This window comes from Varanus komodoensis, unplaced genomic scaffold, assembly GCF_004798865.1.
Source record: "Varanus komodoensis strain SLA01 unplaced genomic scaffold, ASM479886v1 scaffold50, whole genome shotgun sequence".
Lineage (NCBI taxonomy): Eukaryota > Metazoa > Chordata > Lepidosauria > Squamata > Varanidae > Varanus > Varanus komodoensis.
Genome location: NW_025336088.1, coordinates 370225 through 384712, shown reverse-complemented (window position 1 = coordinate 384712; position 14488 = coordinate 370225). Strand labels below are relative to the sequence as shown.

At 40.1% G+C, this 14488-nt stretch overlaps 1 protein-coding gene across 4 annotated transcripts in view; it reads right to left on the bottom strand.

The window, feature by feature from the left end:
* Positions 1–14488, bottom strand: part of MAP3K14 (mitogen-activated protein kinase kinase kinase 14) — a 57888-nt gene that overhangs the window by 35741 nt on the left and 7659 nt on the right. For all 4 annotated transcript variants that reach the window (XM_044446930.1, XM_044446928.1, XM_044446926.1 and 1 more), the window contains exons 2-3: positions 2686–2958; positions 746–815 (exon numbers count right to left, since the gene is read on the bottom strand). In XM_044446930.1, coding sequence (XP_044302865.1) covers positions 746–815; positions 2686–2938 — 323 coding nt within the window. In that variant the 5' untranslated portion in view covers positions 2939–2958. The remainder of the gene's footprint in view (positions 1–745; positions 816–2685; positions 2959–14488) is intronic.

The window sequence follows — 14488 nt, the reverse complement described above, 5'->3', positions numbered from 1 at the left end:
GTTCCAGTGACTTGAAGGCACTATGGCTCCTTCCAATGCTACTATTCTATGATTCTAGACTGTGGAGGTACCCCCATTGACCCCTTCCTGATCCTCAAGTCTACCGTGCTGCTGAATCAACTACCCTAGTGCGCTTAACTGGGAGAGGCTAACCCCCGCCCACCCCCAGTATTCACCCAGGTTTCAGTGCCAGATCAGTCACTCATCCACTAATAAATCATGGATGAGAGACATCTAATTCTGGACTGGTCTGGCATTTAAAAGCACCATCCAGAAACCAGAGGGCAGGCTGATAAGGTTAGCACCAAACCTGCAGATATGAGGAGGACCAAAACACAACACAGTTGTTGGCCACATTCTCCTTACCTTGGTATCCCTCCTCCCAACATCACAACTCTTTCTACACTAATTGGGATTCCCACAGGTTCCCCTGCTTGACCCCATGTTTTGTTTCCTAGGCACATATTCAGGCCCCATGAAAGGGAAAAAATGCAATCCCCCCACCAAGTACTCTGAGTAACCCAGTTTGGAAAAGGGGTGGGTCCTTGCATTTGTGTCACCAACTCAAAGGTATAAAAGTGCAATGTAATAAACGTTGGTTTCTGATTAGGAAATTCCTGACAGACGCATACTGTGCTCTGTTCCAAGGCAGAGAATCGAGCAAATCATGGATTCACATCCCCACCCACCACAAAACTGAAATTTGGGCTCCTTGGTGCACACAGTCCTTAGCAGACCTTCTTACCTGAATTGCTTGGTGTCAGCAATAAAATGCCTCTCTGAATAAGTGGGGCTGAACTCCTGGCTGATTTCACCTGAAGGAAATCAAAGAAGGCCAATACAAGCCAGAGTGAGACCAAATCCAACCATCACACTCATGTATAGTAGACCAGACTTGCTACAGCAAAGAGCAATGCAGGACATAGTTCCTAAAAGACTCAAGAGGGACTGTGAGCATCCAGCAAAGGAGGGGAAAAATCCAATTCCACACGAAAATTTAAGGTGCTTGCTCTAACATATAAAGCCCTAAATGAAGGACTGCCTGCTTCCATATATACCTACTGAGCCCCTAAGATCAGTTTTGGAGGCCCTCCTGAAAGAGCCATCCTCCAAGGAGGTATGGAAGATGGCTAACAGAAGAAGGGCCTTTTCAGTAGTTGTGCCCCATTTGTGGAACAGCCTCCCAAAAGCAGTTTGCCTTGTGCCCCTGTTACAATCTGTTCAGTGCCATGCAAAAACAACTCTATTCTCTAGGCATTTTAATAATTGATTTCATCTTGATGGTTTTAAATCAATTGCCCTCAGCTGTGTATTGTTTTGCTTTATTGTCTCTGCTTTTGTATTTTAACCATTTGCTTTTATTGTCAACATCAGGATGTGCTTTTAATTGTTTGTAATCCACTTACAGGGCCCTCAGGCCAAGTTAGTGGAAAATAAGTTAAATACATACACACATATGTACATACATACATACATAAAAATATGAAAGCCAGAATCCAAAGAACTGTTTGGGTGGTTTCAAATACCCAGTGGAATTTTTGGTCATGTTTCTTGAAGCACACAGAACATTGCAAGCTGCTTCTGAACCTGGTGGGGGAGATTCAAAAGCAGCCTACAGTGTGACAGTGTGACAAAGGCTGTAGAAATTCTAAAGTTTTCTATCCACAGGGTTCTCTTGAAAATGACTGGGGCAAACCAATCACAAAAGGAAAATGCAGGGCTGGAATCAGTCACAAAATGGTGACAGACAGAATGGAATATGGTATTTTTAGCTAGCACATGCTAAAATAACTTTATAGTAATACCTAATCCCTCTTTGGAAATTTGTAACATTCTTTGCCACAGTTATTGCCTTGTACCATAGCTCAGTTTTCCTCTACTAAAGTGCAGACCTTGCTTCTGGTAGGATCATTACTCTACCTCCTCATTTCAGGCAGAATTTGTTTATCTAGAGAATCTACATAGGATTTTTTTTTTCATTTTATATTGTTTCCACCTCCCCACCCCACATGCCTCCCACAGCATTCTTACCCCTCCCTGTCATTATGCTCCCCTTCTCCTTTCACACTAAATCTGTAACCTGTCTCGAATTGCCAGTCCCTCTCTCCTGCTCCTTTCATATTCATTTCCTCCTATAATACCTTCCCTCTATTCTTCTTTATTCCTAGTTTTTAAGGATTACTGTTTACAAATATTGGCCTTGCTCTTTAAGTAACTTTCACTACTACACTTTCCTAGGCATTGTGCATTGGTATGGCCTTAGCAAACAGCGGCCAAGACCAGAGGCACTGAGCAGGTTAAAGCCCTGAGATCCACCTGAATGTCAACTGAGAGTACTATAGAAGGGGTACAAGGAGAAAAACACTCCAGCTTCTTGGGCAGACCTAAAGTAGCTCTGTTCCATGTATTTCTACTACTTGAATTATCCTTCCTAAGTGTCTGGAATGCTTCTGCGAGGACTAAGTTGGTGGATGGCACAGAGAGAGGAAGCACCAGAAAATGTGGGAAAGGAGATGGAGTGAGAAGCAAAACAGCATTCATGGAGTACATCTACAAGTTTAGCTATCAAGGATTCCCATCAACTGGACTAATGGGGACTGCAGGTTTCACTGTCCACAATCTGATTTTACCCCTCCCTCCCTCTCACATGCACACACAGTCAGAATAGTATCACACCCAACTTACATTCTGCCTGGGCAATGATGGAGATTGAGGCTAAGCTCTCTTTCTCACTGTCTTCCTTGGCAGTTCCTTTAGCGATCACATCACTCAGGATCTTCCATGGTCCCTGTAACACATGTTTGTCTGGAACCTCTACCTTGCACACACAGCTCTTCTTTTCACTTGTTAGATCCTGGGGCGCTTTGCCCAGAAGCTCCTTTGGGTGCCTGATGGTTGGGACTGGAGTTTCTTGGCAAGCAATTTCCATCACTGCCATCTCCTAATTTCGTCAAGGAGCTGAAAGACAAATCCCCAAAAAGAAGCATTAATTTTTTCATTTTCAATAATCTGTTCTGACATAACTTCCAGATATTGGAAGCCACTCTCCTTTTCACTAGACCTTATAAAGTAAATGGTTTTTGTTTTGCTTTGTTTTTTGCTAAAGTGGCAGCAAAAAAGACACAACCAATCCATAAACTTACGACAGTGCAGATGTGAAATATGCCCACAGAAGACCATAAAGACATCCAGAATTTTAGTACTGTTGGGTTTGGACAACAATGTGTGGTCCTTCTCCACTGCCATCACACATAATTGGCAGGGGCAATGGCAGGATTGTTCACAGTAAACAGAGTAATAGTACTAGATCAAGCCCATTCTGGAGGATGTTTAATCCTTAAACAACTACCACCATCCCAGCCTAGATGACACAACAAGCTACATGTGGGGCTTGAATAGGCAACCTGGTACCTGCTAGCACTGTAGCTCATCATAATTTAAGTAAGTCACAGTAGATTGTGGTGCTTGAACAAACCAGGTCGCTGAGATGAGTTAAGCTGAGTTCTTGCTGAAATGAACTTCCAAAAACATATGCCAAACACATTTAGCTTTTAGAGCTCTTTGACAATGTCAAAAAACGTGTGGACCAACACAATTTGGTAAATATTGTTTACCTCTGGATTTCATAAGATCTCTAGGTGGTTTACATAAAATATAATGTGAAATGTAAAGCTAATACTAAATACATTAGAATGTTACAGAAACAATACAAAATAACAAAAATAGTAAAACAGCAATATAAGACTTTTGATAAAGCCTTCATCAACGTCTTTTGAACACCCTTAGGAGTAATGTAATAAGAGGAGAAGTCCTTTTATGGATTGGTAACTTGTTAAGGGAAAAAAAGCAGACCACAGGAACAAATTGTCCATTCCTATGAAGAGCGATGTGAACAGCAGGGTCCCACACAGAACCGGTGTTTTTAACTTGTTCATAAAGATCTGGAATTAGATGTGAGGATGATGTGTGGTGGAAGATTTCCCAATACTATATTTTTCCATGGTAATTTTTCCACATCATGTACCTTTATCCATAACTATTTGGGCTCTTGTACTGCAATTAATCATTTTAGAGGGGCTAAATATAGAATATAAACTTCTGGAAGTTATGCTAAGACAAGTAAATAGCTGCTTAAGACAATGGTACCAAAGAGAGAAATTTGGTTTCTGGGATCAAAAGATAAACTTGGATGAAGGATGGGCAAACCATGAGCTGCATCTCTCAAAGTATGGTAAACAAGACCTTGGACACAAAATGAAGACCCTCATTAGAAGGGCTTTAAACTAAATCACAGGGGAAGGAGACATACAGAAGGGCACTATGAGTACAAGAAATGAAATAAGCCCCACAACAGATAAAAAACCTGTAATATGAACTAATAACAGCATACCAAGAAACATTAACAAAAACAGGTTATAACCCTAGTGAATGGCAATGTTTCCACACCAATGCCCAGAGTATGGATAATAAACAACATGAACTTGAGCTCCAAGTACATGAGGCAACTACAATCTTGTGACAATTACTGAAATGTGGTGGGAAGATTCTCACAGTTGGAGTTCAAAAATACTTGGGCACAAACTCTTCAAGAAAAATAGAAGGAATAAAAGGGGAGAAGGAGTCACACTATACATTAAAAATACTTATAACTGCAATGAATTACAGGAGAACAAGTCAAGTTGTCACAATGAGAGCATTTGGGTCAACCTAAGAGGACCAAAAACAATAGCAACATAGCCATTGGCATCTACTGCTACCCACCAAATCAAAGAAAAGACAAAGACATTATCTTAAAAAAAAAAAAAGTAACCAGTGTGACAACAAAACTTGATGTGGTCATCATGGGTAATTTCATCTTCCCTGAAATTTGCTAGGAGACACATTCAGCCAAAAATGGTCCCTCCAAGATATTCCTCAAATGTGTAGCTGTTAAGTTCCTCCAGCAGAAAGTTGAGGAAAGGAGCAGGGGAACAGCAACAATAGACTTAATACTAGCCAACAAAGATGATCTAGTATTTAGAATAGCAACCACACCATCCATGAATTCTATTTTAAGAGGATGGCAAATGTCTGTTGTAGCCACACACATATCCTTGACTTAAAAAGGGCCAATTTTACGAAATACAGGTCAGTGAAATGCAAAATCCCCTGGTGATGCACCCTAAAGGAGAGAGGAGTCCATGCAGGATGCGAAATCTTTCAAAAAAGGGAATTCTTAGAGCATAAAAACAACTAATACCAACAGAACAAAATAATAGAAAACTACTCAAAAGAACCCCTCATGGCTCCACAAAAGGTTAGGGAACAATTTAAAAGCTAAGAAGAACATGTGCAGGAAGTGGAAAGAAGAATATAAGAAGAATATGAGAAGATAGCAAAATCTTGCAAGGAGCTATGAACTGAGATTAATGATGCATGCTAAAAATAATAAGAAAGCCTTCTACAACGACATACAAAACAGAAGACAAAAGAAAGGTGTACTCTCTTTGCTCATTAAGGACGGCAGAAAGATAACCGATGACAAGGAAAAGACAGAGGTGTGCAACTCCAACTTTGGCTCACATTCTCTCCCACAATGAAAATGTGACCTGCCTACAGAAGAGAAAATGCAAAACAAAAGGTAAGGATGCACCCTAAGATCAACAAACAAATGGTCAAGGAGCACTTTGAAGAGCTAGATGCATTCAAATTTCCAGGACCTAGAATATTAAAGGAACTGGCACAAGAGCTCTCTGAGCCACTATATACAATATTGGAGAAATCTTGGATAACAGGGGAAGTGCCAGACAACTGGAGAACAGCTGATGTGGGTCTCATCTACAAGAATGGGAAGACAGACAAACTGGGGAACTATAGACCAGTCAGTCTAACTTCAGTCCCTGAGAAATTACTGGAGCAAACCATGAAAAACAGTCTGTATGCATGTTGAAGAAAATGTAGTGATAAACAGAAGCCAACATGGATTTCTTAAGAATAAGTCATGCCAAACCAATCTAATATCATTCTTTGACTGGGTTACTACCCAAGTGGACAGAGGAAACACAGTGGGCATTATTTACTTAGACTTTAACAAAGTTTTTGACAAAGTGCTCCACAACATCCTAATAAATAAATTAGCAACATATGGGCTTGACAGAACTATTATTAAGTGGATCCACAACTGGCTTCAAATAGATCACAAAGAATGATAATCAATCATAGATTCTCAGCCTGAAGCTATGAGAGGGGTAACTGGGCTCAGTCCTGGGACCAGGACCAGTACTCTTCAACATCTTTATTAATGATCTTAATGAGGAAATCCATGGAATGATGATTAACTTTGCGGATGATACTATACTGGATGGAATTGCTAGCACCCTGGAAGACAAAAAGAAGATCCAGGGAGACCTAGACAAGCTTGAATACTGAGAGGAAAACAACATAATAAAAGGTCAACAGGGATAAATGCCAAGTTCTCCACCAGGTGCAATAAATAAATCAGCTGCATCAATACAAGATGGGGAATACTTGGCTCTACAATATTGAGAGTGAGAGGAACCTCAGAGTTGTTGTAGACAACAAGTTAAATATGAACCAGCAGTGTGATGCAGCCAAAAAAGGGAAACACACTTTTGGGATGCATAAATACAGGTATCAGTTCCAGAAATAGGAAAGTGCTCATTCCCCTCAACTCCACATTAGTCAGATCTCACCTGGAATACAGCATTCAGTTTTGAGCACCCAGGTTTAACAAGAATGCTGATAATCTGGAAAGGGTTCGGAGGAGGGCAACAAAGATCATACACGACCTGAAAAATAAGTCTTACTATCAGAAGCTGAAAGAACTGGGTCTGTTAAGCACTGAGAAAGGAAGACTACAAAATGACATGACAGCACTCTATAGGTATCTCAAAGGCTCTCACAAAAAAGGAGGAAAAGACCTATTGAACAATGAACTTAAATTACAGTACTTCAGGTGCCGGCTTGACACAAGAAAGAATTTCCTAACTATAACAGCAATACAACAGTGGAACCAGCTGCCCCTAGAGGTTGTGTGCTCTTCTACACTAGAGACATTCAAGAAGCAAATAGTTACCTGAGTCAGATGGTGTAACTGGCATCCAACACCAGCAGGGGGTTCTACTTGATGGTTCTCTTGACCCTTTGGACCTAACTATTCCATGATTCTATGAAGCCCTAGTGCTCAGCTGCCCTAAGAAAGCTGGAAATAAGATAGGAAAACTCCTTCCTTTGTACAATACAGTTAGCTCCAGAAGGGGTCTGGACCAGACTAGCACATGGTGCGTTAGCCCTCTATTGCTAACCTTCGCCAATAACAAAGTAAACGAAAACTGAAACCAAGGTTGTGAATAGTTTATTTCACTTTCCTCAGAATAGTGCCTCATTTTTTTCTCTTGAGCTTGAGAGGTTAGAAATCTTTGCATAAGATTTGTTAGCCATCTAGCATATGCAGTCATAAAGCCAAAACTCTAGAAGAAAAGTATGTGTCATCATTACAGTGAAAACCTTGAAAGAAGTGAGATGGGTGTGTGCAGTGAATGAACCACATTTGCTAATGACATCATATTGGATTGGTTAGCACAGAAAAGGAATGCAAAAAGCCACAAAAAGGTCTCTTTGGCAAGTGTATAAATTTGGAGGCGGCAGAAGGACATAGGCCTCAAAAAGGCAAAGGCAATTCTATGTGTGCAAGCATAAAGTGACTACACTGGGGCAAAAAATCCCACCTTCACATACACACTGATGGGATCTGACCAGGAAGTGACTGACCAAGAAAGAGATCTTGAGGGTGTGGCAGACAGTTCACCCAGCAAACCAGTGTTGAACTGCTATAAAAATGCAAATGCTGTATTGGGCATAATTAGGAAAATAATTAAACATGTAAATATCAATATACTTTGCTTAGACAAATCCATGGTAACACTATACTTAGAATACGGAATACTGTTCTGGTTACTGCACCTAAAAGGGTTTTGCAGGAAAAGGACAATCTAAAAGATCAGGGCGCTACAGTAACTCCTCAATGGGGAAAGGTTATACCTGGGATGGCTTTGCTTAGAAAAATAGCCATAGCCATGATATAGATTTAGAAAATTTGCATGATCTGGAGAAAGCAGATAAGGAGACATTTCTCTCTCCCAAAACGAGGCTCAAGGGTCACTCCATGCATCTGATTGGTGAAAGACTCAGGGAAGATAAAAGAATGTATTTTTTTTCCACATAATGCAAGACTGAACTATGGGATTTACTACCACAAGATGTAGTGATGGCCACTAACATGAATGGTTTTTAAAGAAATTAGACAAAGATCATGGAGAATGGCGTTATCAAGAACTATTAATCATGATGACTACCTATCACCTCCAGTACTGGATGTGGTATACCTCTTTATGCCAACTTCTGAGAAATATGAGCAGGAGGGTACTTTTGTACTCCTCTCTTATTTGTGGACTCTTCAGGAGCAACTTGTTGGCCACTGTGTGAATAGAAGTCAGGGCCGGATAGGACATCAGTCTGATTCAACATGGATCTATTCATGTTATTATAGGAAAAGCAGGATGAAAGTTATTATTAAACAAACAAAAAACAAAACTTAAGAGACTTACAGAAAATTGAAGGTCTCAAGGTATGGCTACTGTACTCTATGGCTACTTAAAAGGCTACAACTTTTACACATTTAATTCTACCAATACAAACACATCTGTAGAATAATCAAGTGTTAAGCTATTTGGCAACCTCTTATGAAGTACTCGCACCCCTGCAAGACAGGAAGCATTGATGGTAAAGTAACTGCTGGAAGCTACCTGTGTGATTATTTTCAATGCAGTCTCTCTTCCTTTCTTTGTTAAGCCCCCTCAGTCCTGTTGACAGGAACGCTGACCAACAAGAGCAGCTATCTGAAGGAGCCAACACTGGCAAGGTGGTGGACCAGCCAGTGACCTTTCACAAGCCAGATTCAGACTAGAAATTGCTAGCTTCCATCACTAGTTTAACAAAATAAGCACAGCCTCCATGGCACTGATTATGCACTGCTTTGAAACATCCAACAGTTCTGACCTCTTGACAAATCCCATATGATTCTACTGTACAATTTTATACCAGCTTCCTATTTTTTAAAAATGTCCAATTTGACTTGGAATATAATATGACAATTAAAACAACTGTCAGGGGTATTAATCCCCAAACAGCCAGATTCATTTGTCTAACTGCAAGAGATTAAAAAAAACCTACCAGCAAGCTCTACCAGAGCTCATTACTGAAATGTAGGCACAGCAGTGCAGAGCAGCCCTCCGACAAACAATTCAAATGCTTTTATACCTTCAAGAGTCACCTGTCAATCATCGGTCATCTTGATCTCTCCTTATCTACACTTTAATCTTTCTTTCTGCCCATCGTTAACCTTTGAAGGTAGAGTGTACTGTTTTACCACATTCCACACTTATCTTAACAGTGGACATACAAGCAGAGAGGCACCAGTCAACTATACAAAAAAATGTGAATTTCTATCACTGATAAACAAGGCCTACAACTTGAGGGAACTCTCGACTCTTCTGCAGATTGGAACCAATTAAAACTGCTCTTCAAGTTGAGGTCTCAGAAAAGTTACAAAGGGTTCAAGAACAGGGAATCAGAAATTTAATATCACAACAACAGCAACAACAGTAAAAGAAATACCAAGGCAGTGAATAAATGTATTCAGATTAAAATGGCAGGACAAAACATATGAACACACCAGCAGGTCAAATATCACTGTTCTACAAATTTTGGGAAATTATCAGCCTCCGAGATGAAATGTGCTAATTCTTACATATTTTGAGTATTAATTAAAAACAGGTGATAAAGGTGCTGGTTGGCTAGTTTTCAAGACATTTCACAATAACGATTTATACACAGGCGAGTTTATTTGCCTACAAGGGAGGGAGGTGACTGATGATCACGATGCCTTCTAAGTTCTCAACAAAGTACAGTAGAACAATGAAAATGGTGCCACATGGAAGTGTATAAATTTGTCTTCACTTTGAGACTAAATATTATTACCTAACTTTAATTTATTGTTCTTTTATTGCAAGATACATTTGCCTTGGTCAGTTCTATGCATCATACAGTTACATCTGGTGGCTTGTGAAAGTGTCATTGCCTAACATTTCCAAGGAACAGTTGCAAATTTTCCCTCAGATGCCTCAAAACTGTGTAAACACAGATAACTTCTGCTACATTTGTGGCAAGGTAACATTTGCATCTCAAAAGTGCAGTATGACGGCAGTGGTAAAAAAGGCATACCACCTATATTTTGGATGCAAAATAGGGGATCAGGACAAGAGTTGGGCCCCTCATTATTGTTGTTACATGTGCAACCTATCTGTGTCAATGGCTAAACAAGAAGAAAAAGTCCATGCCTTTCACAGTCCCAATGGTGTGGAGGGAACCCACCAATCATAGTTGGAGTTTCTCGGGAACAGCAAGGCAGATGACTATGAAAAACATGTGGAAAATTTGCTTAGGTTCTATAAAGCACTTGGTGCAAACATGTCACTGAAAATTCACTTTTTACAGTCACATTTAGACTATTTCCTTTTGAACTGTGGGGCAATGAGTGAGGAGCATGGGGAGAGATTCCACCAGCATATGGCAGGCCAGGAGAAAAGACACCAAGGGAAATGGAGTCCGTCCATACTTGCTGATTACTGCTGGAATTTCTCCAGGGATGCACCTACTGCAGTTCACAAGAGAAAAGTCAAAAAGCGCAGTTTAGATACTGAATAAATAAGGAACCTTGTTGTTTAATCTGATGTTAGAGCTTGTCAGTTTTTCATGCAAAAAGCATGAAAATGTTACATGAAAAAGCAATAAACGAATGGAAAGTTATATTATTGGTATCAATAAAAAGGTAAATTTATAATCATTGGCGTGGCACCATTCTCATTGCTGTATCACATTTTGCAGAAAAGTTATGGAGCATAGTCACACATTTCCCTCATTACTTTGAATTTTTTTGATGCCATTTTGACCTGAAGCTGTATCTTGGTAACTGGTGCCAATTAATACTCAGGACTTAATTTTCCTTTATTAGTGCCCCAATTCTGGGAAAATTTAGCTACTTTCATTTCCAAGGCTTTCTCCTTGTAGACCAGGTATTTGGCAGAAAAGAAAAATCATCTTCACATTTTAATGGAAAGTTGTAAAATAGAGAGCCAGATAAGCCTCCTCAGGGAGGGCCTTCAGGCACATTCCTTCCTCTGGCTGCCACACCTTGCTTCACTGTACCTGTTGCTTCAAAGTCACAACTGTCTGGGTCAGGGGTCAGCAACCTTTAACAATCAAAGAGTCATTTGAACCCATTTCCCACAGAAAACAAAACACCAGGAGCCACAAAATTCTAAAATGAAAATAACACTGCATATATCATTTTTTATCTTTATGCTATGTATAAAAAAACTATAGTGTGTTGCATTTATGAAACAGATCGGGGGCTGTGCTGTGCCGGTGCAGGTCGCCCATTGGGGGCTGTGACACATATTTTGAGCGACGGAGCCGCAGCAGATGGATTCAAGAGCCATGTGCGGCTCCGAAGCCGCAGGTTGCTGACCCCAGTCTAGATTTTGCTCCCCAAGGCTGTCCCTTAACTTTGCAGCAAGTTCCACTCTGACTGGGGACCTGCTTCTGCCAGTTCTTATAAAAGAAAAGGCATTTATACCCTCTTTCCTGAAACTAACCATGTTTTTTGTTCATCCCTTTCTCTGTCCTCGTTGCAAAGCAACCAGGTACTTGTTGGGCATTCTCAGCCTATTTTTCACTTTGCAGCACTTCTGATATTTTCAGGTATGCCTTGCATAAACATTCCCTTCTTAAAATAGAGAAGGGAATCTGGGGCTCAAAAGTGAAACCAATTCATTTGATTGTGTTTTTCTTCGGAGAGAAATCAGACTAGTTCATGTTTCCACAAATAGTTACTTCAATTTAACAAGGCCTCAATTCTCACTTCCTCTAAAGGAACAGGAAGCAGTAATGATCTTCCTTTAATATAGAACTACTTTTTCCTGCATTGATTTGATTTGGGGCACTGTCCTTGAGGTACCTCTATCCACTGCAAAGAACAATGACTACTTCCTCTAAGGACAACTTTACACAGTTCCTCTTGCTGTGGATAATTTTACCTCCCTAGACAAGGAATTCTTTTGTAAGGCAAGCACTCACCCACCATGGGGCAAATGCCACAAGAGGGTGAGTAGCCATCAGAGCTTTCTATAGCAGCCACCTGCCCTTTTGGTTCACTTTGAGAATTTCAGCATGAGTCAGAAGTAGCCACCATGGCTTTTCAGACTCAGAAGCTCATCCAATAAAACTGGACCAGATGGTGCTCTGGATGCCTCTGCTAGTGGAACTGCATCAATTGTGGTGTCCAATTCATGTCAAATTTGAGCAACTTTACCTTCAAAGTGCTATGAAATTCATCACAGCAAACTACCAAGGGCTCCGCAACTTATTTTTCTTGGCCCAGAATATAATAGGACACACACTACTCTGGACAACACTGGACAACACTGAGAAGACACAATGCTGGTGGAAAAGAACTGCCTCTTTGCCACCCTCACTGCCACAGAGTAGGCTCAATAATGAGCTCCAGCCCATGTTGGGAGGGACTCAACATGAGTTTTCCTTTACTTGCACTTTAGCTATCTCCCCTCTTGCTTCATTGCTCTCAACTCAGGTGTGTACCAAGGAGCCGGACAAGCTCTGGTCAAGGGAAGAGGGTGCTTGGAAGCAACATGTCAACCACCCAAGCCATCAACCACAAAGCAACCTGGGCTTCAACAGAAACACCAGTCACATCAGCCGGAAACTCCTCCCAGAGCCCTGTGGAAACCATTAGGATCCATCAGTCTGCAGGGGTGGACCATTTTAAAAGGTCCCCTACCTTTGCAGAGGGGGAAAGAGGATGAAATTCTAAACATCAGTAGGAAGTGATCTGAAAATGACGGGTGATGTTAATTCCCCCACTTCCAGATCATCCTCCTCCTGCCCAGTCAGGAAAACGAGATCATGGGTGATCTGCCATGGCAACCCTGAAGTCCTAAGTAATTAGAACTGGGTTAATTGAGGAACATTTCCAAATCATAATACTTTTTGATTTGTATAAATTCATAGTGGTTTTATAAATCTTGAGGTTTATAAACTTTTTTTCTCTCAATTGTGTTAAATGTTGGCACACTACCCCCTTTGAGCTTTCCCTAGTCTTTATTACTTCAATTCTATTTTGTTTTGTTCTGCTTTTTTAAATGCTTGTTTCTTTTATACAATGACCTCTCATGACTGCCTTTAACACACCTAGATTACATTATTGGGCATTACCTGAGTTCTGCTGCCTTAAACAAACATTTAGTTTGTGTCATGTTTTCTTTTATTTCTAATTTTTGTAACAGTGTAATATGTAGTTTTCAACTGCAAGAGTGGAGGGTGCCATGTTCCACTTTAACTCATATGTACACTGGAGCACCATCTGATATTACAGCTGATCCTACTATCTCTTAGATTAGAACATGAGATAATCAATAGGAAATTACAATCTATACTAGCTGTGGAAGTGCAACCTGTTTCTGACCATACAACATTCTCCAGTGTCATGTTTATTTTTGTCTTTTTTTTTTGTCTTCTGCTTCCATTCTTGTTTCAAATAAGTTGTTAATCCAGTTTTAATCACTAAGAAGTAGGCAGCATTCTTTAAAGTGTTTAAATTTTGCAGCATTTCCTTCTGATCTCTAAATGTGCCCTTATTAAAAATAAAGCCTCTTTTATGATCTTGAAGGACTGTAGACATTCACTTCATGTTTGTTCATAACCGCCATGGCAGCATAAGCACCTCTCATTCCAATACCCTTAAACAATAGCCCTTAGATGATCCTTAGTATATTTCAGATAATTAAAACATGTAAGTCTCACTATTTTTAAGTTTTGCTGTTACTATTGTTTTCACAATAAATTCATACCATATTTCTGTTGTTACTATTGTTAATCTCTGAATAAAACTGTAATCTTAAATGTAATAGTCCAGAGCTTCCTTTTTCCTTCTGTTTGCTCCTTGGGTTGTTCTGCTCAAATGCTTTCCCCGATACTGTTCTTGTGTCATCCTTGTTATTAGGCTCTTGATACTCCAACTCTGAAGGTATGTCAATGTTTTTCTTGAGAAACTTCAATAGTAAAATGTTGCTTTCTAGGATGAGTCTGCATGTGTATTACCACTCACATTACTCAGTTTTACAGAATGCTCCCTCTACAAGAAATAGTTGTTTTTCAGAGCTAATTCACTAGGAACTCAAGTTATTTTCTTCGTAAGATGGAGCTGTCCTATGGTGCCACCCATTAAAAATGGAGATTTGTCTCCCAAAGTCTTCAAAATGCCATCCTTAAATGTTTCGTTTAAAAGTTTTGTGGTATGGTGAGTTCCTTCTGGCAGCTTTCTATGAAGCATATGGTGGGAGTGATTTCTTTT